We start from the raw sequence: 27,276 nt of genomic DNA, 5'->3' as shown, positions 1-27,276 counted from the left end.
GTTCAAAATATTGCACTATATAAATTTACTTTTGTAATTTAAACATTATAAAAGCAATTCAATGACTTTGAGTATCTTGACCACCCACAAAACCTACGACCCCAAATTTACCCTGCCTACCAAGATGTACAGGGACAAAGATGGAGCAGAGATTGAGGGAATGGGCAACCAATGACTGGCCCAACCTGAGACCCACCCACCCTACAGGGGAGAGCCAACCCAGACACTATTAATGATACCCTGCTAGGAATGCAGACAGGAGCCTAGCATAACTATTCTCTGAGAAGCTCCACCCAGCGGTGGATCGAAACAGATGCTGAGACCCAAAGGCAATTAGGCGGAAGAGTTGGGGGTAGGTTAGGGGGAAGGGACAGAAGGACCTAGATAGGATTATCAATACTATTTTCCTCCAAAAAGCTGAGCATCTTCCGAATGGACAGGGGCATTTTATCTTCCTTTGTTCCTTTACATTTTTGAAGGACGTAACTGTAGCATCTATTGGAAAAAAAAAAAAAACATAAGCATCATTTAGTGCTCAGTTTTGTGTATAACAATCATGCAAATATAGTTAGCCTTAACTATCAGTAAGGCAAAAAGCATTGCTAAGTGGGAGAGTAGAAAAAAGGCTTCCTATGTAAGTCTGGGCGGGTTGAGATAGACAAGTTCTTAGTGGACAGCTCAAACCAAGATGCCAGGGCCTGAAATCCACCCTCAGGATTACCTTTCACCTCCTCCAGCCTGATCCCCAAAAGGAGGCTAAAGGGAGATTCTTCTGCAGAATCCGAGAAGAAGCTGAAATCCAGTACAGCCTTGCTGTTAAGATACCTTAACCGGCTTTGGAGGCACGACCTGGCCCAGGTCCGCCCACTGCCTCCTTCCTGAGCCGCCTACTGGTCGTCACAAGACCGACAGCTCCTCAAACCAGCCCGCCGTTTTGTCTGCCACTGTTCTTGGTCCCGGCCAGCAGAAGCGTCTTTGCGTAACCAGCGTGTTGACGTCACTGGCGGTCCCGCCCTGCATCCCCGCCCCAGCCCAGCCGGCGGGGACCGCGGAGCCGGGTCTGCAGGCCAGCGGGCGGCCCGCGCCGCGGAGGAGGTAGGCTGTTTTCCTGCTCCCTGCTGGGCAGGTCGCGAAGCCAAAAGGCTGAGGTTCCGGGGCTCGCCGGGCTCCCTGGACCTGGCCGGGGCTGCGTGGCCTGTGGGTGCAGCCGCGGAACGTGGAGGAGCGCGGGAGGGATGTCGGCCCCGGGCCCACTCCCATACTCTCCAGGAGGCGGGTGGTCCAACCTCGGCCCCTTGCTATGCACCCTCATCAAGACCCGGGTGACCTGCGGGTGTAGGCTGGCAGGTACTGTTGGTTACCAGCCTTGTGCTTTCATCAAGAAAAGCCCTGATGTAACAAAACAAAACGAAATTTAAAGCATGAGTCACGAATGTTCTAGCCATGGTCTCAGCATTTAGCTTTGCCTACTCATCCTGCCTGTAGTTTATTTTTGTTTTTGTTTTTTTTGTTTTTAAATCTCAGTACCGTTCTTTTTCTTCCTCTACTGGTTGGAACATGGTTGGACATCATGGAACTTTTCATAGTTTTCTATTAATAATGGCAGTTTTAAAGACATTGGTCTAGATTCACAGATGGAATCACTGACAGCCATCACTTGACCTAGTGCTGGTTTGGTTAAGGTTAGTAACAGGTCTGACTTAGCCCACTAGAGTTACTCCAGCATGTGCTGTGTGATGTCTTTGTTTAAGGGTCCGAACCATAATTCCCATCTATGCTTCACCTGCTCATCATCCACTTCTAGAGCAGGATTTGATGAAACAGAACAATTTATAGCATTCTGGCAGTATTTATGGATAAGTAAAATGCTACATAATCATGCCCATGAAGGGACATTTATACTGTGACCCCCTCTACGTCTGATAAGTCTGATAAGTACATTTGTAACATTTTGTATTGTTAGGAAGAATACATTTTTCCTTGAAATCTTCCTGTCTCAAACGTCGATCTTTAAAGATTGCATCATCAAATGCATTAAAGAAATGAAAACTGCTATGAAGACTTTTTCTCAGGATGATGATTATCATTTGGACTTAATCATTAGACAGTTTATATGATGAATGTCTGTGTATGCCACATGGTGTTTTAGGTGTTGGAAATTGAGTGCTGAACACTGGCTAAGATTCCTGCCCTTAGAGTCCTTGGATTTTGCTGGATACAGAATGTATGCACAAATAAGAGCATGATTTTAGATAGGAATGAATGCTAGAAAATCGAGCAGTAAGACACATTGGTGTGGCTGTGGAAAGTGGAATCTGGGAAAATGTCCCTGAAGAGAGGATGCTTTGGATGAAACCTGGATGTTTGGATAGAGTCAGGGGAAGAGCAGGATGTTTCCAGTTACACTGCAAGGCTGGAAAGGAAAAGCAAGCTCAGTGGGAGGGGATTCCACTTGGCTGTATTGGAGGGGCAGTGAGGGAGGGGAGTGGCGTTGGTTGGAGGTGGTCCTGAAGAAGGAGCAGGTGTGCCGGTGGGGAAGTTTGGACTTCAGAGGCCCTCTGCATTTAGAGGCACTCATACACTCTCAGCAGCTTTCTGTTGATGTTGGTTATGGAATCATTTTATATTTTTCTCCTTGGGGGGCCGGGTCCTCTTAAGGAGGACTGGCTCTCTGTTCCCTAGCGCTGTATCCCGGTTATCTTTCCTTCTCGGTGTTTTATGTAAGACAGACCATCTGCTTATCTTCAGCTCTAGCTTTTATCTCCATACTCCTAGCCGTGAGTCAATTCCAATACAGTCTTTACCTGCTTTCCTTTTGGAAAGCACTGGCGGGCAGTCCTGCTCTGTCCTGACAAGTGCTAAGAATGTACAGTGGTAAGTGGATTAGCCTTTCCCATTGGAACTTGCATTTCTGACTCAGGATTCCTGTCTTTATTTAGTTCCTGCAGTTTTCTTAGGGACGTCACATGCATTCTTTTTTTTTCAGATGTAATTGCAAATACTAAACTTTTCATCAGTGAAGGAAATGTACAGTAACTCACCTCAGCTAAATCGGTGGAGGTCGTTGGCTTTACCCTGCTGCACCAATGCTCTACGTCTTCTCTCTGCAGTGAATAGCAGGATCTACGGGTTAATGAACTTTCCAACTTGGTTTCTGATGTTGCATTTTATAACTCATGAGATAGACCCTTTCAGCAGAGAAGGGGTTCTGGAACCGAATTTCAACACATAAAACAGCCAGGAATGCCAAGTGCTCACCTCCAGATTTTCATGCTGGTCTTTTTGTTCTGTTTCCTTTCTAGAAAGTCTCATAGCAAACAGTGTCTGTGTACCTCAAAGTACGGCGAGTTAGTCTCTAGAGACCGAACTCATTGTTCCTAAACTCATAGGAGACAGTTTCAAAGATGAGGCAGTGCGTTTCCTTGAACTAAAAATAATCCTTTGATTTTTTACCCCCATTTCTGAAGAAGTATATGTCAGCACTTTACATGTCCCTTTTTGTTAGAAGGCTGTCACTCTGACTTCCAACATAGTGTAAGTGACTCCCATTTCAGTGGTACATGCTTGTAATACCAACTCTATGCAAAGCTCTGCCCAAGTTGTAGGGCAGCCTGGGCAACGTAGCAGGACTCTGACTCCTGATTTAAAAGAAAAAAAAAAAAGAAGAGGAAGTAGGATTGTAGCTCAGGAAAAGAATACCTGAGTGTCCCTGGGTTCAGTCCCCAGTACGTCAGGGGGGGAAAAAAAATTCAAGTTTTAATTTCAGAAGTGTGTGAAAGAAATTTTTAAAAAGTTGTCAATGTTTTCCTAGCCTGTTCTTATTATCTTAGCTATGAGGTAATGTGTCATGAAACTCGCTGCTTCATTGTTTCTGGTAGCAAGTAGAGCTTTTCCATGATTGAGGAAGTACTTGAGTGAGTGAGCTCAGTGATGTCATTTTTCTAATGCTACTTTAAGAAGGCAGAAGCCTGTTTATAAAGTTTATATGGTTGAGAAACCAGTTTATTATATGGTTGAGAAATAGTGTAGGTAGTCCTAAATTTTAAAAAGAACCATTGGTTGTAAGGTTCTCTTATTTGGAGAACTGCATTAGATCAACAACAGTAAAGTTATGAAACTTAAAATCAGTAGGTTAATTTGCTTTCTGCCTGCCATTTTGAGCTACTGTCATAACAGAAATTGAGTTTAATGCCTTCAGAATAATGTTAATAGAATTCTTAAGTGTCAGAGGATCTTTACATTAATGCAAAAGAGCTTTTATTCACTCTAGCCCCAAATGTCGAAACTGTATGTTTAGACCAAGTCTTACCGTCTGTAAGGAGCTCCTGCAGCTCATGGCCACATTTGTGGAGATTAGGCTGTGAACATCAGACCTCACAGTGCAGGCATCCGGATTGTCTCCTCATGGCCAGTCCTGTGCCTTAAACAGGGACCCTGACCGCCTTAGTGCCTGCCACTGCTTGTGTTCTGCGTGACAACAGCCCAAGGCTCTGACTGTGCCAGAGTCCACTCCAGTGTTGGACTTTGTCAGTAAAACATTCCTCTTCTCTCATTGATGGACGCTTTCTCTTTTCACAGCACTTTTTGGGATGTCGTCTCTGCTCCTTGTTTTGCCTTTCTACCTTCATTCCTTTGATCACACCTTAGCATAGATGCAACTTCAAATCTGAGTTGGCTCATGTCTAAAAGACTGCCTTGTACATGGAGTGGTTTTAGCAGAGTCTAGAGCCCTCTAGCTTTGTTTGCACTTGAACTACCATCTTTGTGAGAAGTGCTGGAAAGCTTTTCTCGGCTTTGATTCCACAGAACCGTCTTCCTGTTTTAGCTTGGGTCTGATTTCTAGAGTGTGCAGCAGGTCTCTTTTGAGAAGCTTAAAAAGGTTGAGCACACATTGTTAGTGAAAAAGTCATGTGAAATGGCTACAGGCGTTAATATTGTTAATATTGTAGATGGAAAAGCTGATGTCCAATGAGCCTGGTTGGGACTCTTGGCTGCTTACTTGGGCCTGGTCAACACTTAGGGGTTCTGCTGCACTTCAGGATTCCTGACAATCTCTTCTGTGACATAGTGTCACAGCTTAGGCCTTTCTGATTGCTGTCTTTCTTTATGAATAGACCTAGATATGGAAGGTCCTTCTTGTCTTGTGAATGGAGATCAAAGCCTCAGTTCTCACCCAGGGTCTTTGACTCTGGCTGTTTAAGTATAAAGGGTCCTCCTGGTCAGGAGCTGGGCTAGGGTTGGTTTTGTACTCTGAGTTTGAAGTGTGCCTCTTCTGTTTTTCTAGTTTCTCACAGCTCCCCCACACCCACAGTGTTTTGTGACTAGTTAATCTTCACTTTATTAAATGCATCATTTGTCTTAGAACTTTTTAAGTTGAAGAAGCAGTTAATAGATTTCTTGTATCTTGTATCTCTCAGAACGATAGACTTTTCAAATAGTGTATATTATTGCTTATTATAGTACACTCTCATCCTTGTTTTCAAAATATAGAGTCCATAATTCTTGGAATTAATCGCTTCCTGTTTGTTGATTCAATAATGCAGAATCAAGTGATTTCAGTAACGATTCTCTTTTCAAACTTCTTTCAATTATGTGTGTTTGTGTGTGTGCTGGGGTGTGGCTGTAGGCACCTGCAGGCACCTGCAGGGTCCAAGAGTGCATCAGTTCCACAGGAGCTGGAGCTGAAGTGGTTGTTAGCCGTGCCCAGCATAACTGAGTCCATGTGCTCTTGATGCTGAGCCACTCTTCAGCTTCCAGAGCTGTTCTTCTGTTACTGTGGTGTTGTAAATCCATCAAAGGTAACAGCAGCTCTTGAGGTGTTAGAAGTTTTGCCAGCAAAGTTGAGGTCACCAAGCCAGGATTTGCTTGTAATTGTTGTTGCTAGTAATTAGCACAGAAGACGTTTTGTGTCCAGAGCTGTTCTGATGGCCTGTGCTAGGCCTTCCCATCCTCAGCCCCACCTTGCTAGTGATAGTGTTGATGCACAAGACCATCACTGGCCTCTAGATAGACAACTGTGTGGCAAATGCCCCAGGGCTGTGAGCACATTCAACTCCTCAACTCCCTGTCCCAGTGGGAGTCTTTATTCTCCAAACCTCTCTCCAAGTTAGGTTGTTATTATCCTTATCTTGAAAAACTTCTATAAAAACATCTAAAAAGGATAAGTAACTTGGCCAAAGTGGCAATACTGGGATGCAAAACCAGCCAGCGCCCTTAATTAATCACAGCCTCTCTGACTAACCACTGTCAGTAAATGTAAAGGTAATTTAGAGTATAATAAGTAGTAAGGAAAAACGAATGCCAGCTAGTGCCAAGAGTGAGCACACTGACTGGCAAACTGCTGAGGTGGAAAATACTGCCAGTTGCCTTTTTTTTTTTTTTGAGAAACTAGAAACCTGGAGATTTCACCTCTGCACACTGCCAATTAATTCCCGGTTCAGGAAGTGTTTAAGCCGGCAGATAAGCATAGGGCCCACTCGTCAATTTCAGACCCTTTGTGAGGTGTATGGCAATGCTTTGCTGACCTCAGGAGATGAGCGTCTGCTGGACGAGAGATGTTAGGTACATGCGCAGGGAGAACGCAGGTGGCCATGAGGGTGCTTATAGGCCTTCTGTACCTCGGGCGTTGTCTAGTCTTTTAAGCCAAAGGAATGTGGGATTAAAGCTGGCTTTCTGACGTGCTTTGCAAGGAGTCGGCTGCTGGTGGACTGTGAGCACCACCAGCTTTTAACTGAGACAGGCATCGACCATAACTCTCTTTCATGACCTACCCTTGCACAGCCCTTAAATAAAAACTGCGCACGGTGTGAGAACATAGGCACTCTGGAACTGAGTGCCTCCTTCCTGGAGACCGAAGCACAGCCATACTTCACATTGTTGAGAGCCACTGTTTACCTTTCTCTGAAGGAGGAAGTTCTCTGCCAACATCTCAGAAGCGCTGAACTCTTGCTGGCCTTTGCTGTTTGCCCCGTGCTTAGAATCCTGGTCTCCTCGGCCCAGCCTTGTGGGAAAGGAGTACTCACTCCATGCTGGCTTTTCACAGCCCTCTGTGACCTGTGTTCCAGCCTGCCAGGTGTTTTCCTCAGTTCCCTCCCCTGGGATCTCCAGGCAGAAGCTGCCTCACTGTTGGTGGACATGCTTGTGCTCAGTCCATTTTAAGTGCCTTTGTCTTCCTCCTCATTTATCATAACAGCTTTTCAGGTCACTCAAAGTTGTATTTCTTTTAAGGCAATCCTGTTTTTTTTTTTTTTTCTTTTTTTAATGACATTTCTGGTCATAAACTGATACTCAGCCTCCTTTTTCATATTGATTTTATTTGCTTTCAAACTACTTGTATAACTTAAGAGTATAGGGACAGTGTCTTTTCGATTTTACTTTCAGCAATGAGCACAATGTTTTACATAATATATATGTCCATTTGTTTGGGTTGAGTAGTTCCTTTGTATATGTATAGCCCTTTTGTGCTGTGCTTTTGTATCTCAGAAAGATGACCAGTGTAAGCTATATGGGAAGGTTAGGATGTTTTTATTAACTTCATTATCAAGAATGGAAACTGAAATTAATATTCTTTATTTGGGGCTAAGCATAGTTGTACATACAGGAAAGTCAGGGTCGACAGGGTTACCCTCTACTATACAAGGAGTTCATGAGACCCTAGCTCAGAGAAAACAGAATATTCTTGGTATGTTAATACTGAAATTCTGAACGTAATTTAAAAAATTTAGTTAGCAAGTACCCAGGGTCTGTACTCTGTTTTTTTTTTTTTTTTGTTTGTTTGTTTTGTTTTTTGTTTGCTTGTTTGTTTGTTTGTTTTTCCCCCTTCATTTTCTGAGATGGTCTCTTTATGTAGCCCTGGCCTTTCTGGTGTTCGATATGTAGAATTAGCTGGCCTTGAACTCACAAAGCTCCTCTTCCTCTGCCTCCTGAGTGCTGGGTGTAAAGGCCGTGCCGCCATGCATGGTCCTCTTGATGTTTATACATTGGTATTTGTAGTTTATAAATCTAACAAGCAAATAGAATCTCTGGCATGTCTACCATTTCTCTAAGCTTTAGACGGTTCTCTAGGAGGTTTTTCTGTTTTCTTTTTCTTTTGTTTTTTGTTTTTTTTTCTTGTTGTTTTGTTTTCAGCAGGGTTGTTTATAACCCAAGATGACTTGAGGCCCTTGTGTAGCTGAGGACAACCTTCAGCTTGTGTTCCTCCTGGCCCTACCACTTGCTGTGTAGGAAAAACTGTTAAGGATACCTCCTTGTTCCATAGGAGCTTTTGATATTGTGCTTCACTCACAAAAGACCTCTGAACAAAATATGAAATATATATGAAAAAATTGAGGACTTCCTTATTTCCATTTAAAAAAATACTTGCTCTTCTGAGCTTATAATATAATTATATCATTTCCCCTCTCTTTCGACACCCCCCCCAGGTCCTTCTATAACCCCCCTTTAGCTCTCTTTAACATTCATGGCCTCTGTTTTCATTGTTGTATAGGTTTTCAAGACTGAACACTTAGTATAACAGAAGTTGTTTTGAAGGTACTTGTACATATTATACCTAGAAGAAGTAGTCTAGTAAAACAAATCGACTGATATAGGATAACTTTATAAATAAATTGATTTTGTAAATAGGTCTCCTTGTTAGTTTCATCTGTCTCCTTGACACAGTCTGGAGTTAATCTAAGAGAGACTCAATTGGGGGATTGCTAGTCTTGACTGTGGGCAAAAAATGTTTTGATTGCTCGTTGCAGTAAGAGGACCCAGCCCACTGGGAAGAGCCCTCCCTGGAAGGTGGGCCTAGGCTTCTTTAAGAAAGGCAGCAGATTTCCTTGTTTTTAATAACTCAGTAGTATCCCATTGTGTAAATGTACCACAATTTCTTTATCCATTCTTCAGTTGAGGGACATCTAGGTTGTTTCCAGGTGCTGGCTATTATGAATAAAGCTATTATGAATATAGTTGAGTAAATGTCCTTCTTATTTGGTGCAGCATCTTTTGGGTATATGCCCAGGAGTGGTATAGCTGGGTCTTGTGGTAGCACTATTCCCAATTTTCTGAGAAAGTGCTAGATTGATTTCCAAGGTGGTTGTACAAGTTTGCACTCCCACCAGCAGTGGAGGAGGGTTCCCCTTTCTCCACATCCTCTCCAGCATGTGTTGTCACTTGAGTTTTTGGACTTAGCCATTCTGATGGGTGTAAGGTGAAATCTCAAGAGTCATTTTGATTTGCATTTCCTTCATTACTAAGGATGGTGAGCATTTATTTTAAGTGTTTCTCTGCCATTTGATACTCCTCTCTTGAGAATTCTCTGTTTAGCTCTGTGCCCCATTTCTAAATTGTATTTCTGCTCATCTGTAGCTGATGGGCAGCTCAGTCTCCATGTGGATACCCTAGTAAGGGGAGTAGGGTTTATCTCTGACATGGGCTAGGTTGCCTGCTCTTTGATCACATCGCCCTGGTGGGAAGACCTTGCCAGGCCACAGAGGATGAGGATTCAGGCAGTCCTGATGAGATTTGATAGGCTAGGGTCAGATGGTAGGGGAGGAAGACCTCCCCCTTTCTGTGGACTAGGGGAGGAGGATAAGGGGAAAGAGGGAGAGGGAGGGAGGGTAGGACTGGGAGAAGATGAGGGAGGGGGCTACAATTGCAGTATAAAGTGAATAAATTGTGTGTGTGTGTGTGTGTGTGTGTCAGCAGAATGCAAGCCTGGGAGTAAGCCAGTGAGCATCACTATCCAGTGTTTCTTGCTGCTGCTGCTGGAGTTCCTGTTCTGACTTCACTCAGTAATAGAGCGTGGCCTGAAGTATAAACCTAATGAACCCTTTTCTCCTCCCCAAGTTACTTATGGTAATGGTACTTATCACAACAACAGAAAGCAAGACAACAGCATGCCAGCTTTTGCTAATCCATTTGTATGAGCTGTACATGCTATAAAACAGATGCATCTTGAACACATTGTGATAAGAAGCTCCACACAGAGTACAGCACGTTCACTCATGTGGACTATTCCAGACAAATCAGTGTTGTCACTGCGAGGGGGGGGGAATAAGGAGTTACTGTGTAATTGCTATGAAATTTCCATTGGCAGTGATGAAAATATTTTTGAACTATATAGAGGTGAAAATTATACACTATTCAGAATGTGTTCAAAGCCTCTGACTTATACCCTTAAATTTTATAATTTTATATTAAGTAAAGTCCACCTGAATGTTAAAAACAGAGAGGTTATTTAGCTCATTGTTTTGGAGGATAGAAATTCATGGTCAGATCGCTCCTTACCTCAGCCTCTGGCAAGGATCCTTGACTGTCTCAGTATAGTAGAGGAATGGACAGGAAAAAGCTCTGTGCAGAGGAGAGCACATGGTGAAAGAGAAGCCTTAGGGCCCATGCCTTCTCTTTTGCAATCCTCTGCTTTTTTCAGAACCAGCCAGTCCCAGAGAAGTGCAGTAATGTCTTTCTCCAGTAAGACAGGTACACCACCAGGCCCTGCCTCTTAACGGTTTCACCATCTGAGACATGATTCTCCTCCTTTAAGCTGGGATTTTTATCTGAATTAAACATGTGCAGGACCTTTGCATGCCATCACAATCACTGTGAGTTTATATTTGTGTCTGCTTTTTTTTGGGGGGGGGGGCGTCTGGAAACACTTTCCTTGATGTCACATGGCTCTTGAAATCTTTCTGCTCTTTCTTCCATAATGATACTATAGCCTTGTGGGGAGAGGTGAGACCGAGATATCACATTTAGGGCTTTTGCCGGTTAGTTTTTGTATGTTGACACAAGATAGGGTCACCTGGAAAGAAGGAACCTTATTTGAGAAAGTCTACACCAGATTGCCCTGTAGCCAGGTCTGTGGAACATTTTCTTGGGTAACGATTGATGTGGGAAGGCCTAGCCCTTTGTGGGTGGTGCTAACCTTAGGCAGGTTGGGGAGGTATAAGAAAGAGAACAGAGTATAAATTTAGAGACCAAGTCAGTAATAAGTAGTATTCCTCCATGGTTTCTGCTGCAGATGTTGTCTTCAGGTTCATGCTTGAGCTCCTGTGCTGCCCTTCCTCAATGGTAGATTGTGACCTGGGAATTATAAAATGAAACAAACTTTCATTCCCAAAGTTGCTTTTGGCTGTGGTGTTTATCACAACAGTAGAAAGCAAATTAAGAGGCTGGAGAGGTGGCTCAGTAGTTAAGAATTTGTGCTGCCCTTCCAAAGGAACGGAGTTCAGCTCCAAGCAGAGTCTAATGGAATATCTTATAACCCCACCTGTAACACCAGCTCAGGGAGGGGATCAGATATGTGTGGCCTCAGTGTACACCTGTACTCAAGCGCACATGCTCACATACTCATACATAGAACCACACACATACTTAAAAAATAAATCTAAGAAAGCAAACTAAGATTGGACTGAACACTCAGCTCTCTTATTCTCTACAAATTGACCAATTCTGAGCCTTCTCAGCATTATCATCAGATGTAAGAAGAAGGCTCTGATGAGAGCTGAGTGATGCATTAATCTGTGGGCATAGCATTGAGTCATCAGGAGGCATTTTAGTACTATGCCCTTTTAGCAGAATATTAACAGGGTCTCTGCTAGGGCTCATGACCTGTTTAGTCACAGGTTCTTGATCTTGTTAACAGTGCTTATCTAGCCACAGATTCTTGACCTCTTATATCCAATTAAAGTTATATCCCCCCCCCAAAAAAATAAAGGTTGGTTACTTCCATAACATGTATACCACTAGAGCACCAATGAGGGTATTTTGCTAGGCAGGGCACTATTATGGCTTGCAGGGTTCACAGCTGGGTGAGACTGATAATTACATTTCTCCTCCAGGATCATGCACATTGTCTTCCTGCATTATGAAGGCTAGCCAATAGGGATGGAGCTTCTGTTTGCGTACCCACTAAATTTTTCCTTGTTTTGTGGTGTCATGAGTAATAGTCTAACTGTCAAATTCTGGAGAGTAACCAATAGCACTGGCAATAGCCTATAATTGGGATTTTGTGGGTCTCCACCGGACAACAGCCCAGAAAAAGGTAACCTATTACTCTGAGAGATTGAGACAAAAGAGTTTTAGGGGCTCTGTGGAGATTAAGTATTTTGAGTGTAATATTAGAGCCTCAGAAGCAAAATCCATTTGAGTACCAGAAGATGCCTTTGTAGGAGAGAGACAGTAGAAATAGAGAATGGTTCCTATGGATACCCTGCTGTTCAGTTATCCTGGACTGAATGTAGCTTCTGAAAAACATAAGAAAGAAATCAAAGAACAGTCTTGTTCCCAGACCCCATCTTGGGAGAGGCTTTCACTGAAGCTATGATGAGGTGGGGCTGTAACATTCCACCCACATGAGGGCATTCCATGTAACAAGTTCAAAAAGCTAATCAATTCTTCAATTGTCTTTTGTGGCCTTTGTTGTTGTTGTTAAAAAATAACGTTTTTAAAAAACTGTGTGTGGGTGCCTGCTGGGTGCCTGCCTGTATGTAGGTTCACCATGTGGTGGTGTGCATGTGGAGGTTAGAAGACAATTCCTTGTATTCCTTTTATACCTTTATGTGGGCTCCAGTGACTGAGCTTGGGCTGTTATACTTAGGTTTCATCTTGTTTGACTGGTTGATCCATCTCACTGATCCTTTTCTTCTTAAATTCATGCCAGGGCTTTTCGTTACTTTTTGTTTGCACTTGATGTCATTTTCATTTTGAAGAGTATCCACACCACTGCGCTTCCTGTCTTGTTGACTGTTTAGTCACTGCCTTTCCTGAAGCGTCTGGGAAAGTTGTCTGAATTTGATTATTTCCTTATAACTATATTCAGGTTAAACATTTATAATCAGGAATATGCTGTAACTGTTGTTACGTGTTTATTGCAACACAATAAATGCTATCATGTGAGCTTGTTCCAGCATTGGTCCAGGTGCTGACTGCCAAGTCTCTCCTCTATAAAAGTATGTTGTCCCCAACAGAGCTTAACTTACTTAAAAGGTAATACTTCCAGACTGGTTCTAATAAATTTAAAATACTTGTTAGCAGCAGCTATTGTTTCTTGCGTAAATAATCCCTGCACGAAGAATTGTAAAATGACCTTTCTAACTTTCTTTCTCCTGACCTCCTGCCTGCCTACTCTTCCCTGTTTTTACAATGTAACCATAATCTATTAAGATGTAAATGTTTTCCAGCATGAACTCTAACCATGCTATCATTAGTCATACTTAAATCAATGTCCACACTGTTTCAGATTGGACAGTAGGTGTTCCTTTAAGACAACTTGTACAATTTTTTAATAGTCATGATATTTTGTTTCTTGTCTTTTCTAAGAAACTTTCATCTATAAAAAGATTGTGAAAGTATTCTTCTCATGTTCTAATAGATACATAGATAGAAATTCTTTGTTATTTCAATTAGTATAAAAGTACTCAGTTTTTGTATACATTTGCATTTATTGCTGATCCTCCTCTCCTGTCCCCTTCTTCCAGCTCCTATTGTCACTCTCATGCTTTATATTCTTATTATTTATGCTTGGATCCATAATCTTAACTTAGTTTTTTACATGATGTAAGTTAGAGGTTGAAATTCTTTTTTTTCTCCAATTTTTATATGGTTGTTTTATCATACTTTTCTGAAAACATGCTTTATTTCTCCATTTGATTGTTTTGATATCTTCATCAAAAGCCAAATGCCCATATACATGTGGATCTACTTGAGGCCCAACTATATGCCATGATCGATTCATTTATCCTTAATCTAGTGGTGTGCTTTATTATTATTATTATTACTGAAGCTTATGGAAAACCTTTAAGATACTTAGCCTTCTAGTTTTGTTCTTTTTCAAGATTGGCTGGGGCATTCTTATCTTTGTATCTCTTCTTTTTTAAACTTAAAAAACTATATATATATAATGTTTTTTAGATTAACAGAACTACATCATATACCGTTCCCTTCCTTCCTATAAATCCTCCAATATACTCCTTGCTCTTTTTCAAATTTATGATCTCTTTTTTATTACTTGCTGTTATATATTTATATTTGCATATACTACATAAAATTCTAAATACATAAACACACACATAAGCACTCATATTTCTAAATATACAAACACAAGCTGGTGCTTGTGTTTTACTAGATATATAATATTACTTATATGTTTGTTTTCAGGGGTGATTATTTTGTATTGGATAACCAATTGGTTTACTATTCCCTGGGGAAGATTATTTCTCCTGCCCCCAGTATTCCTTACTTTCCTGTAGTTCTTTTTGTAGGCTTGAGGTCTCTTGGTCTTTCCTCATCCATGCTATCTATGTTAGCAAATTCATTGTTATTATCTGTGTCACCTAAAGGCAGTCAGTCATATTGATGAGACTTTCTGAATGTAGCTTCTGACATTCACAGGAGACACTCTTGCAGCAATTCCCCTGGTCCTCTGGCTCTTACAGTCTTTCTGCCTTTGGCATTGATGCCTGAGCTTTAGGTATGAGAGTGTTTGTAGATGTCCCTGGGGACTGGGCTCCACAACTCTGCATTTTGATTGCTTGTAGTTTTCTGTAGTGCTGTTGCAAAGAGACACTTCCTTGATGAAGGGTGAGGGCTGCACTTATCTGTGGGTATAAGACAAATATTTATAATGTTAATAGTGATTATGCTGGCTTAATAAACTGTCTGCCACTAGTAAGCAGGATGAACTCCCTGTCTGTCCTCATAGGAAGACAATCTGTGACATTTACATAAAATAACAGATAGAAGTCCTTTGTTTTTTCAATTAGAATACAAAATGCTGGATCTTAGTATTGCATCTCCACGCATTATTGATCTTCGTCTTCTACTACTTGCAGTGTTGATGGCTTTTTACTGTCTGGGTGTTGGCACTTTTGTGTATGGGGTAGAAGTTTGCCTCCACCTTGTACCCAGCATGGGGACAGATGTAGTATAATGACCTGGAAGCAGAAAGGATCCTTTCATACTCTCTCTCATGAGGAAGCTGCCTGATAAGTAGGATCATTTTGCCATAGGTCCAGTTATGTGGGTAGAGAAAGCACTGTGCAGGGTGGTGTGTTCTGTCTGCAAGCACTGCTTGAGTAGTGCCCCCCTCAGATAGGATCACCCGTGCTTAACATACATAGCAGCAGGGTAACCTGGGAAAATACTCGTATGCACATGTTTTTATAGGCCCCTGTATCAGAATATTCATTAGAAACTGACATTCATCATTATTCATGGTTTGCAGATACTGACACTGTCATTTCATGTCTCATCCAGATCTTTCTTGAGAAGGAACTGTCAGCACTTCCTGGAGCAAAGAAGGCAGTAAAGCAAATATTTTCAACTTTGTAGATCATAGATTTTCTTCTGCAGATGTTCATTTCTGCTGTTCCAGTAGAAAAGCATCCAAGACGATACAAATGGCATGGCAGAGTTCTAGTAAAATATCCAGAAATATGCTTTGGCTGATGTGGACAAAAATAATTAGTACAGAGTCTCTATCTGTGTCGATATGGTCTAGCTTGTCTTTTATGTTCTTGCCATCGTTCATGACAAGGTGTATTCCTGGGTCTAGGGAGCATGATGGGCAGGGCAGACCTAGCCCTAAAGTCATTTGAAATCCAGGTGCATGAGGTAGCATTGCTTAGCTGTGAATCTGAAGACCTGTGAGCCTCAGAATAAATAAAGGTTGTCTTAAGTTTTGCCTAGTTTGTCTACCCCACGTAACTGTAGCAATAGCTAGGGTGCTGTTGACCCAATTGTAAAGAAATCTTGTGCAAATATTTTCAAAATTTAAAGCATTGCTTTTTTCACAGCACACTGAAGTTCATTCCTAGAGAATGTCCTGCTGCTTTGCTGACTCTGAGGAGACGAATAACCCCAACACTGTAAGCTAGTGTCACCCAGTTTGGAGGAAAATGAAAGAGAGCTGTATAGATTCTTGGACAGTTCTGTAGGGTACTAACAGAATGACATATGGACTCAGTCCCTCCTGTTTTAAACATACCATGTACAAAGAACACATGACAACCGAAGAAAAAGTAAAAGGAGAAAAAAAAAAAAAACCTGCCATCCCTCATAGGTAATCTTTGCTAACATGATGTATTTCATGAATATGATCTAAGGAATCAGCTTTATAGTCGTTTATATACACATGAATGTGCTCCACTTCGCATTAGAGTTTTAATAGAGTTATTGTAACCTAAGTGTTAGCCCGACTCATTATAAAGGCTTGATAAGGATCATTTAAATCGGACTCACATGGCTATTCCATGTCACAATTCATATAATTGTTCCTTTTGTTAAGTAGCACGTTATTGTCCAGTTGAATTATAGAAATTTTATGATAAATTTTTTTCTAATGCAAATTTTACGAAAAGGCTACACATGTGTGTACATGTAAAGCATTTTAATTTTTTTTTAACATTTAACACTCCACTGGTATGGGAAGTGAACACAGCTGTGTTATTGCTTTTTGGGTCAAAAGATAGAACTTTACCACTTTCCCTAAACACACTCCTGCTCTGAAACTCCAGGTACAAGGCCCTTCTCTTCAGCCAAGGCAGCCACTAACTCACCTCCAGTGTGGTGGATTAGCTACTGCATTAAATTTCTGGTTTGGTTAATTTCCTTTAAATCGCTAAAAGTAGAGTCACTGTAGCAAGAGGTGTGTTTTAAAATAACAGCTCATCTTATTAAATTGCTTTAAAAATAATATTTATACCCCACCAAGTGATATAAAGTGTGGAAGGTCTGAGTGTGGAGAAGCAGTGAGCAGAGCCAAGTGTACCCCGAGAGAGTACTGGGACATGAGTAAGACCGAGTGAGACCACACGGCTTTGGGGGAATCTTAGCAAGTACACTGCCAGTCATGTGACAGTTAGAAAGGTGAGTGTACAAATTTGGACACAAGTGCCACCAACTCTCTGTCCACATTTCTGGCCAGAGTAAAACATGACTGTCAGTGGAGCCAGAAACACAGTCCTCACCCCAGGGAGACAGACGGACCTCCAGATGGAAAACTGGAATGCTCACAATGCAGCCACCTGCATTTCTGTTCTGTGACCTTACCCCATGCTTGAGGAATCTACTCATTTATTCCTCTTCAGGCTTATTCTATAATGAAGTGTTCCAGGTCTTGGGGAACCCCTAGATGGAGCCATTCTGTAATTATCAGTCTGGTATTTGTATAGTGCTTAACTTTTTGGGGGGGTATAAATACTACCTTCCTAAGAAGATGCCCAGAAAAAAAAAATGCTTGTTCATGAAGAGATGATGGTGAGATGCTAAATTTAGTGATGCCTATTTGGTGAAATACAGTTCCTCAGTAGGAGCTGTTTTTTGGTTAGCTTTTGTGTTCTGCTTCATTCCCTAGAAGATGTGTGGTGTATGCTTCCTAGCCCCTGAGTAATAATAACAATAATAACACCATGAGACTTACCTGCTGATGTGGCAAGGGAGCTGGCTCCAGGCTCCAGGGAATACTTCGGCGTTAATATCCAATCTTCACCTTTTCCCACCATGACTTTGTTTTTCTTCATTGACGTTCTTCCAAGCAGCCATTCCATGATATTGAGTGCAAGTGTTTGTTTGTTTGTTTGTTTGTTTGTTTTATTCTATTTTACTACCTCCATGTTTCTATCAAAACATAAATGTCTTATGTCAAAACACCATGGATCAATGAGACCGGATCTCCCAGTTGTGAGAGCAGCACATGGTCCTGTGCCTTCAGCATAGGTTCAGCATAGGTTTAACATGGGTTTTCTCTTTTGCGCTCTGCAGGCTGCTTCTCCCCAGGGATGGTGGAGTTGGATGGAGACTCCGTCCGTCCTCCTCCAGGATGAACCCCCTGCCAGAAGCCATGGAGAACACTCTGACCGGGAGCCAGAGTTCACACGCTTCACTGCGAGACATCCATTCCATCAACCCTGCGCAGCTCATGGCCAGGATTGAGTCCTATGAAGGAAGGGAAAAGAAGGGCATTTCTGATGTCAGGAGGACTTTCTGTCTCTTTGTCACCTTTGACCTCTTATTTGTAACATTGCTGTGGATAATAGAGTTAAATGTAAGTTCATGTGCTCACGACTTCTTGCTTCCAGAAGTCAAAAAGTTCACTTCCTCTGGGATTTTAAAATTTGAATTCCTGGTGCTTAGCTTAATAATAGAGAGTTGAAAGTATACAGTCTGTTGAAAAAACTACTGTCTTTATAAAGCTTCCCAAGACACAGCAAAAATAGTTGTTTTCCTGAAATTTTTTTTTGTTTTTTGTTTTTAATTTTTTATTAATTACACTTTATTCATTTTGTATCCCCCCATAAGCCCCTCTCTCCTCCCCTCCCGATCCCACCCTCCCTCCCCTTTCTGCATGCATGTCACTCCCCAAGTCCACTGATAGGGGAGGTTCTCCTCTTCTTTCTGATCTTAGTCTATCAGTTCTCATCAAAAATGGCTGCATTGTCCTCTACTGTGGCCTGGTAAAGCTGCTCCCCCCTCAGGGGGAGGTGATCAACGAGCAGGCCAATCAGTTTATGTCAGAGGTAGTCCCTCTTCCCATTACTATGTAACCCACTTGGACACTGAACTGCCATGGGCTACACCTGTGCAGGGGTTCCAGATCATCTCCACAAATAGTCCTTGGTTGGAGTATGATTTTCTGGGAAGTTCCCTGTGTTCAAATTATCTTGTTCTGTTGCTCTCCTTGTGGAGTTCCCGTCCCCTCCAGCTCTTACTATTTCCCACTTCTTACATAAAATTCCATTCACTCTGCCCATCAGTTGGCCATCAGGCTCAGCATCTGCTTTGACAGTCTATACTGCAGAAGCTTTATTTTCCTGAATTTTTTTTAGATAAAAGTTTACCAGCTCTTTCTTAAGAAAAAAAAAAAACAAAAAACAAAAAAAAAAAAAAACATGTAGGGGATGGAGAGATTAACGGTTAGGATTTATGGCTGCTCTTTCAGAGGACCCACATTCTAGTCTAAGCACCAACATGATGGCTCACAACCATCTGTAACTTCAGTTCCAGGGGATCTGATGCCCTCTTCTGGCCTTTGAGAGCACCAGGCACACACATGATACATAGACATACGTGCAGGCCAAACACCCATCCATATACATAAGATAATTCTTATCATTAAAATACATGTGTAAAATGTTTCTAAAATATGCTTGTTTTATTATGTCTGCTTTTTAATTCCCTTGTTTAAGAATTTTTCAAAAGAGATTATTTCTTCATATTTTCTTGAACCAATTCTAGAATAATTTGGAGAACTTTGCAATCATGTTGCCCAGTAATATTCTACTACCAAATAGAAATATAGGGCAAACTTTTAACATACTATTTTAAATTCTCTAGTTGCATATTAATAAAAATAAGCAGGTGAAATTTATTGTAACACTGCATTCGATTCGCCCTGATTTCTCAAAGCCTTGGGCCCGCTTGCTTGTATTCCCCACTACCCAACCTGAGCCTTTCCGAAGACTCCTTTATGCAAACACTGTTTCCCTTATTTGTCAGTGGTTCGTCTCATTCCTCAGCTATCTGACCGCTTGTTTTCAGACTAGAACAGGCTCCTTTCTGTCTTAAGACCTCTATAGTTCTGTTCCTCCTGCATCAAGTTATTAATTTCCGGTAGCCCCTTGTAGATTGTGGGATCCATCCTGCTGGTGTCGGTTTACCTATCACCACTCTTCCGTCACTCTGTCTTGTATGGTGTCTTGTGATTCTTTGTTGTTGTCATTTTTTTTACACAGTGGCAAGCACCTGAAGACAGACACTGTTTTACTTACTGAAGTATTCCCTGCATTTGGAACAATGCCCAGCACTCAGTAGGCTCCCAGCAGGTGCTTTGTGGATGGATAAAGATCTTTGTGGCAGTAGTGATTTAGCTGGAAGCAGGTTGGCGGCAAGGACACAAAGTCAGACAGAAGGTGGTGAAGGAGTGCCACTCCAAGTGCCTGACTGGGAAGAAAGAACTCACCTGAGGGAAACATTCAGGCGGTGGCAGACTTGCTGAAAATCAAGACTGCTCTCATGATGGAGCCCACAGCAACATAGGCATACATACTGTCTCCTCCCCGAGGTGTTTGGGCTTAGAAGTGCTTCAGATTTTAAGGATGTTAGAATATTTACATAGCAAGATATCTTGGGAATGGAACCCAAATTAGTGACACATTTATTTATTTATACTTTATTCACATAGTCTGATGGCCAGTTTACACTCTTTAGTGGACGGGAAATTGAACTGAGCTCTTTCACATGACCTTGCGGTCACGTGTGTGTTCAGGTTTGTAAAGCAGTTCAGATCTCAGACGTGTGAATACAGAATGTTCAGTTTGGTCTATAACAAGGATTGGGAAGAGATTTTTGTTTAAATTGTAGTTAGTCTGTTTGAGAACCCCTGAATCAAAGATTGCCAAATAAGGATTTAAAGTACAAGTTTGGGTTGCAGACCTAAACTATAAGGACTCTGCTTACAGACAATGGAGAGTCAAGGTACAGTGCACAAGGTAGCAAAGAAAAGCATTTCCCTGTGGCCACTATGCACCCAGGAAACAGAAGCAGGAAGAGGTGTCTGTGGTAGAGAACCTTCTTTGCCTAGGCCACCAGAAGTAACCATTCTTCTAGCAGTCTGGGCAACAGCTTTCTGAAGTCTGCAGACACAGCACGAGGTTAGGTGGCTACTCACATACGCCCTCTCTTCTGCACTTCACTTGTACAGACCAGTAGCCAAGTAGGTCTATAGCTGATCATACTCACCACTCAGAACCCTAAACTCCTCAAGAGCTCAGAGTACAGGTCATGCCCTGCCTCCATTCCTGTAGCGAACACAAGTCCATGAAATGGCTGAGAGCTTCCTTTCTTTGTGACCATTTCTACTCAGAAATTGAAAGCTGTGCAAGATTGTGAAATCCTTTTTCATGAATTTCCCCTCTTACCCAATTGCCTAGTTAATTGTTCTGACTTTTTCAGACTGTCTGTCAGTCTGTTAGGACTGCATTTGTAATCAGAAATTTGAATTGACCAGACTGAGCCACAGCTCAGGGTTATATGGAGCCTGCCTGGGCTTCATAAATGACCTGAAATATGGCCCCTACTTGATGTAAAAGAAAATATATCTCTTCCTAGTTTAATCACTAGAATTCTGAATTTGATTGTTTAAAATTCATTTTGCTAGTATGAAAGAACAAATAGTTTATCCTGTTGGATTTTATTTCCCTTTGCTGTAGATTGTAGGTCAATTCTGTTCCTATTTTTTTAAACCAAATAGTACATTTAAATCTTTGTAAGAGTGTCAAACTTAAATGTCAAGAGAAAATTAAAACTAGCCACAGAAAACATTGGCACACATGTCTTCTATGTCATGATAGCTGACCTTGGGTATGCTTGCTACAAGGTAAGGGTTCCTGGCCCTTCCAAGAAATCTGTGAAGACAGGTCAAACTGATGGAGTCTTTTTTTTTTTTTTTTAATTCCATATTTCAACATTTGTGTGTTCCGAGGAGGTGTGCAGGGCAGGATAGAGAAACCTCATTGTCTTCATTCTCACTCACTGCTCTCCTAATTTTCCTCTCCTCCTAGGTGAATGGGGGCATCGAGAACACCCTGAAGAAGGAAGTGATTCATTATGACTACTACTCCTCTTACTTTGACATATTCGTAAGTAGCTTTATATCTTAATTCAGATGTAATGAAATGGAAACCAAGAGCCAGGGTCCCTTGAAACAGGCCTTACATGCAATACCAGTTTTCCTTCCTTTGAGCAGTGACCTGGTTTCTTTTCCCTGAATTACCTGCTCACTCAGTGATCTCTGTCTCACTGAGAAACTGATGGTTCAAAAATTAAAAGAAGTAGAAGAGGAAGAGAAGGAGGAGGGAGGGAGGGAGACAAGGATCCCTACCCACTATCATCCTCTCCTTACTGAGGTAGAGCACACTGACAGGTCCTGGTCCCTGGGAGGAAGAGCTGCCCTGCCTTTTTCTTTCTTCCTGTTTATATTGATAATGGGGACTCGATTTGAAATGCCGGCTGGAAGGCCTAGGGTGCAGTTCCACACGTGGCTGTCTGGGATCCGAGCCGCTCTGGGCTGTCCACAGCTGAGTCAGAAAAGTGATAGTAAACTGAAGCTGCTTTTGTTTTTTTCACAGATTTTATGTAACTTTTCTCTTCTTACACCCCCCCCCCCCCCCCCCGCTTTTGGCAGTCTTTCGATTCAAAGTGCTGATACTTGGATATGCTGTGTGCAGATTGCGCCATTGGTGGGCAATAGCGGTGAGTGCGCGACAGTGGGTCACCACCGGACGGGTGGCCAGGGTGCTCCCAGCAGCTGTGCTGAGAGGAGACGGGATTCTAGGGAGCTCAGTGTCACCAGTTGTTCCTAAGTGTCCCTCTTCCTGCCCTTCTTCCTTCACTTTAGTAGGCTTAGCTTATCATGAGTCTTACTGCATTGAAAACTCTTAACTCAGCAACTGGCCTGGTCTGTAGCAAGGAGACTCAAGGCCCAGGAGGAAGCCCTGGCCAAGCCCTTTCTTTTCCTCCTTCCCATCTTTCAGATAAGAGTGGAGGGCAGTGCCTCCAGCTGAGATTTCCGGAAATGCCTTGCTTAGTGATTATTTCGTCACGTAATGATCTGGTCTCATGATTTTGGTGATAAACTCCTCCCGCCCTTTACCCCCACCTGACAGTCTGTGTTAGTTACTTTTCTCATTGAAGTGATATTAGCAACTTGAGAAGGGAAGAGTTGATTGGCTCACAGTTTGAGGACAGTCCATTGCAGTGGGGACCTGGAGTGTAAGGCCTGGCATCCAGTCAGGAGGCAGAGAGAGGCTGCTGCTGCTCGCCTCACCTTCTCTGGACTCGGCCATAGACCCCAGCCCATGGATGCTGCTGCCAACTTGGGGAGAGTCTTTGCCTTCCCTTGAAGCTCTCTGGAGACAACCTCACAGACATGCTTAGAGGCTCATCTACTAAATGATTATAAACCCCAACATGTCCAAAGTCATGTTAATCAGGTGTCAAAGAGGGAAAAGCCATTGTCATGCTCTTCCTTTTGTTTCTCTGTTTTTTCCAGATGAGTGAACCCCTCCCCCAGCCCCTCCTTCCACCCCCAATCTTTCTCCTTACATCTAGCACAGCTGAGTACATTCTGTTCATTTTTGGTAAATATTAAGAAACTGAACGTTAGAGTCAGTTGGCTGCCTGCATCCTCTTTGTCATGTCCAGGATGTTGTTCATTCCTTCCCACAAGCCTTGTGAGGTAGACAGAGGACAAAGGCAGAGCTGTTGGGCTCCTTATACTAGATGGAGCTCAGGCATAAGTTGAATCCGGCAGTAGCAGCCTTTGCCTGAGCTGATGCACATGAGAACAGCGCTGGCCAGGAGAGAGACAGCCAGGGCTGGCTGTGCCCATGTTACCTTCAACATCACAGGGTACAGGCTACACCTTCTGTCTTCTGGAGTCGTAATTCAAGGATGTAGCTGACATCGCAGCAAGCCTGATTCCTGCCTCTGTTGCAGACATGGTAGCTTTGAACGTTACACCATAACATTCTGCATCTGGGACATTCTATTCCCGAGTCTCCGTGTAGACTGATGTTTGCAAAACTAGCCATCTTGGTATTTGTTGTGAAAGAGATTCACACAGATGAGTTACACTAAAGCACCTGCTTTCATTTTCAAATAGAATCATCTTGGTTTCATTTCATTCTAAGAAAGGAAAGGCCCGATGTATCAAGTTCAGTTTTTTGTTTCTGATTTTTTAAAAATTATTTGCAGGAAAGGGATATCAGCTAAGTCACCTAAGAGCAATCGGTGTCAATCTCTAAAGTAAATTATTGTCTGCTAGTAAAATGTTTTCTCTCAGCAAATTACTTTGGCATGTGTATCTGCTTAATACTTAGGAACAAGTACTCACATGTCCTGCCTCCGTCCTGCTAGTCACTTCAGTCACCTCTGCCGTTCACTCTCGTTAGGCCTCACCATGCTGACATCTCAGCTGGAGCAGGGGTAGCAATGCCTAACATGAAAGGCTTGCTGTAGCTTCACACCCTAGGGAGAGCCCCATCTGTGCATGTCAACTGTCCTTTTGTACGTGTAGTAGACTTGCACCTTTTTCTGGACAGAAGTTTTCCAATGCATTAGCCTTTTTCACTTCAAGAGGAGGAATGTCATATATACCCTGACTGTATGCCTCAGAGAACCAGTTTTGCTCAGAATGGGTATGTGGGAGAGCACAAACAATGCGGGAAGTCTCCAGGCTGGGCACAGTTTGCTCAAGGACTGTCTGCTCTTGGCTCAGCTCTCTTATTGAGTGGGGAGGACTTGCAGTGTGAAATGAAACGATGAGTGTTATATTATGTGTCTTGCAGTTGACGACAGCAGTGACCAGTGCCTTTTTATTAGCAAAAGTGATCCTCTCAAAGGTAGGTGTGGCTCTCCTTCCCTGTGCCATTACTGTCTGCCATGATGAAGCCCTCCTTCCCATGTGAGCTGATGGTGACTGCTTTCTCTCAACACCTCCCGTTCTCTAGCTTTTCTCTCAAGGGGCATTTGGCTATGTGTTGCCCATCATTTCATTCATCCTTGCCTGGATTGAGACGTGGTTCCTGGATTTCAAAGTGTTACCTCAAGAAGCAGAAGAAGAAAACAGTAAGTTTCTGTCACTGTTGGCCTCCCAGGCTTTCACATATTACACTGCGGGGAACTGATGTGGCTTCTTACTGCGAGAGAAGCTTCAGGCAGCTGGTTACATGTGCTTCAGTGGCTGTGTCAGAGTTGACAGGAAAGTGGCTGGAGATGTGAGAGCATAGTGACTCAGAGTGGCTCTTCTCTCTGGCTGCCAGACCAGGCTTCCCCGAGAGGGTACGGCCATTGTTTGAACAGACATTCATAAAGTAACAAAAAGAAGCCACTGTTTCCTTCTTCCTACGTGCCTTGATCTTTTCTCCCTAGAATGATGCTCAGGTCGGTAAGCATTTATAGAGAACAGAACTGTTCCTTGCAGGGGCAGAGAACGTTGAACCAATTCTGAGTGAGCAGAAGAAGTAATTTTAAAGCAGTCAGTGGCTCTGCAGAGTGCCATATTGCTGTGTATACAGCAGGCTTAGGATGCTCACAGATAGAACAGTCACACGCCTGGCACTGGGACCGTGATGGTTCATCTGGAGTTCAGAGGAGAACTATGAACAGTGTTCTGCCCACTCAGCCGAGTGGGTGCTTTTGAGTGGCCGAGTGACATCTGTCACCATTTTCTTCTCAGGTCTGACAAAGCTATGACATAACCACATGGTATCCAGTGTGCTAGGGTATTAAGGAGAAAGGACAAAGGGTCCATTTAAGAGCTGTATGGTTAGTGACTGGCCTGGGGTTCTTATCTGTAAGAAACCTGTAATGGAGGCACAGTGTTATCTGCCCTTCTGGGAGGGAAAGGGATCATAATTCAGTGTAGAACGGTATACTGCTTCAGACATACCCCCGTTGGATCCTTTTCCAGCATCTGCCTCAATTTGCCCCAACAGGAAAAAAAAAGATCTTGTGTTTAATAAAAAATTAAGCATAATTATAGCTCCAAAAGCATCAGAATCAAGAATCACTTTCCATGAAGTTTGATTTGAAAAATATCTGTAACAGAGAGGACAACTTAAAAAAAAAAAAAAAAAAAGAATTCTAATTCAAGAGTGAGCTTACAGAGTACATTAAACAGTGATCCAAGATGCCTTTGCCATTCTGTGTCCTTCTTTCTATTACATATAAACTCCAAACTAGACATTGTTGAAAACATGAGGTGTTCACATGACTGAGGTTTAAATGGTTATGTGATTAAACCAAATTCACGCTATCTAATACAGTGGAAGGGAAAGGCTGGAGGGGGGCTCAGTGAGTAAGGGTGCTGCCACCAAACCTGATGACCTAAATCCTGTCCCCAGAACCCACATGATGGGAACCAAGTCTCACAAATTGTCTTCTGACTATACACTGGCGCATGCTCACCCCACATAGGCACACATGCACAAATTCATAAACATTAAAAAAAAAAAAACCACTTAAAAAAGAAGTGAGCATTAAGCAAAGTCACCCAGTATCAGGGGGAAAAAAAAAACCAAAAAACACAGATTGCCCTTGCCTACATTCTACCACACGTAGATCCTGGCCTATAATGTATACATTATATGTAATATTTACATATAAATAAGTACACCTGTGGGTTCAGTATAACATGTAGAAAAGAGATCAGGAAAGGTAATATTAGGTGCTGAGAAAGGGCAGTGCAGGTAAAGGTCACATGACTTATGAGAGAGGCTATAACGCTAATTGTTTCTCTAGTTTTAACTGTCTCTTCTTGTTTTTTTGTGTGGTGGAGAAGCACATATGATAGTGAAGGTCTAGAGCCCCAAGTGAGGCTCCGAGTGGCTATTCTAATAGTGTAGAAGTTTGTAGAGAGGAATAGAGGTCAGGACCGGGCACGTGCTTGGCGAGTGGCTGTGCTCATCTACTTGTAAGTTCACTGCAATAAATTAACGTTTATGCTAAAAAGTGAACACACGTTTCATGAAATTTAAAGCACCATTTGCCTTCGTTGTACTGACACATAGCAAACCTACCTGGCGTCTGCTGTGTGGATGGGTGCTTGCTACTGCGGTTGCTAACACTGACACTGGTTTTAGCAAAAATGTCTCAAGGACAGATGGTCTTCCTCCTTGAGGTTTCGTCATTTGTTTTTTGCTATTTAATTCCTTGTTTTTCTTTGGGAAAAATTAAATAAAATAAACACCAGGGCCAGAAAGACAGCTCCACTGTTCAGAGTGTATCCTGCTCTGAAGAGGACCTGAGTTTGGTTCCCAGCACCCAAGTAGGGTGACACATAAATGCCTGTTTCTCCTGCTCCCAGTGATCAGATGCCTTCTTCTGGCCTCTGTGAGCACCTGCACCCACCCGCGTGTACATACTCCAGTACAGATGCAGATGCACAGGGACACTGGAGCACATGCATGTACGTGTTCACACATAATCTTAAAAATACCTAAGAAGTAAAATAAAGAAATGACACTTTGTTTTCTGCATTACTTTCTATACATTGGTAAAAGGCCATGAGGGCATCACATTTGACATCTGCTGTTTCCCTGACCAAGGCTAGATGGTAGACCGTTTGTCCATGTTGGCTCACTTCTGATTGCAGTTCATGCTTCTTTTTGAAGTTTGTAGATGTTTGGTTTGAGGTTTGTAGAGAGGTGAGAATCCTCAAGGGATTGAAGTTCTGAACACTGAGCCCAGGAGTAATTAAAAATCATTATTAAAACTGTTTGTTTTCTGTTTTTATTT

General features: G+C 42.4%; 1 protein-coding gene across 2 annotated transcripts in view; it reads left to right on the top strand.

Annotated features, from left to right (window-relative positions):
* The first annotated feature begins 1,012 nt into the window (after window positions 1-1,012).
* The window catches only part of Stard3nl (STARD3 N-terminal like), a 36,677-nt gene continuing 10,413 nt past the window's right edge, over window positions 1,013-27,276 (top strand). For both annotated transcript variants that reach the window (XM_055597249.1, XM_055597248.1), the window contains exons 1-6: window positions 1,013-1,095; window positions 17,743-18,025; window positions 21,540-21,617; window positions 22,153-22,230; window positions 24,327-24,380; window positions 24,489-24,606. In XM_055597249.1, coding sequence (XP_055453224.1) covers window positions 17,801-18,025; window positions 21,540-21,617; window positions 22,153-22,230; window positions 24,327-24,380; window positions 24,489-24,606 — 553 coding nt within the window. In that variant the 5' untranslated portion in view covers window positions 1,013-1,095; window positions 17,743-17,800. The remainder of the gene's footprint in view (window positions 1,096-17,742; window positions 18,026-21,539; window positions 21,618-22,152; window positions 22,231-24,326; window positions 24,381-24,488; window positions 24,607-27,276) is intronic.

This window comes from Psammomys obesus, unplaced genomic scaffold (assembly GCF_907164565.1).
Source record: "Psammomys obesus unplaced genomic scaffold, mPsaObe1.curated_primary_1811, whole genome shotgun sequence".
Taxonomy (NCBI): Eukaryota; Metazoa; Chordata; class Mammalia; order Rodentia; family Muridae; genus Psammomys; species Psammomys obesus.
The sequence above is the reverse complement of the archived record's forward strand: the minus strand, read 5'-3'. Positions and strand labels throughout refer to the sequence as shown.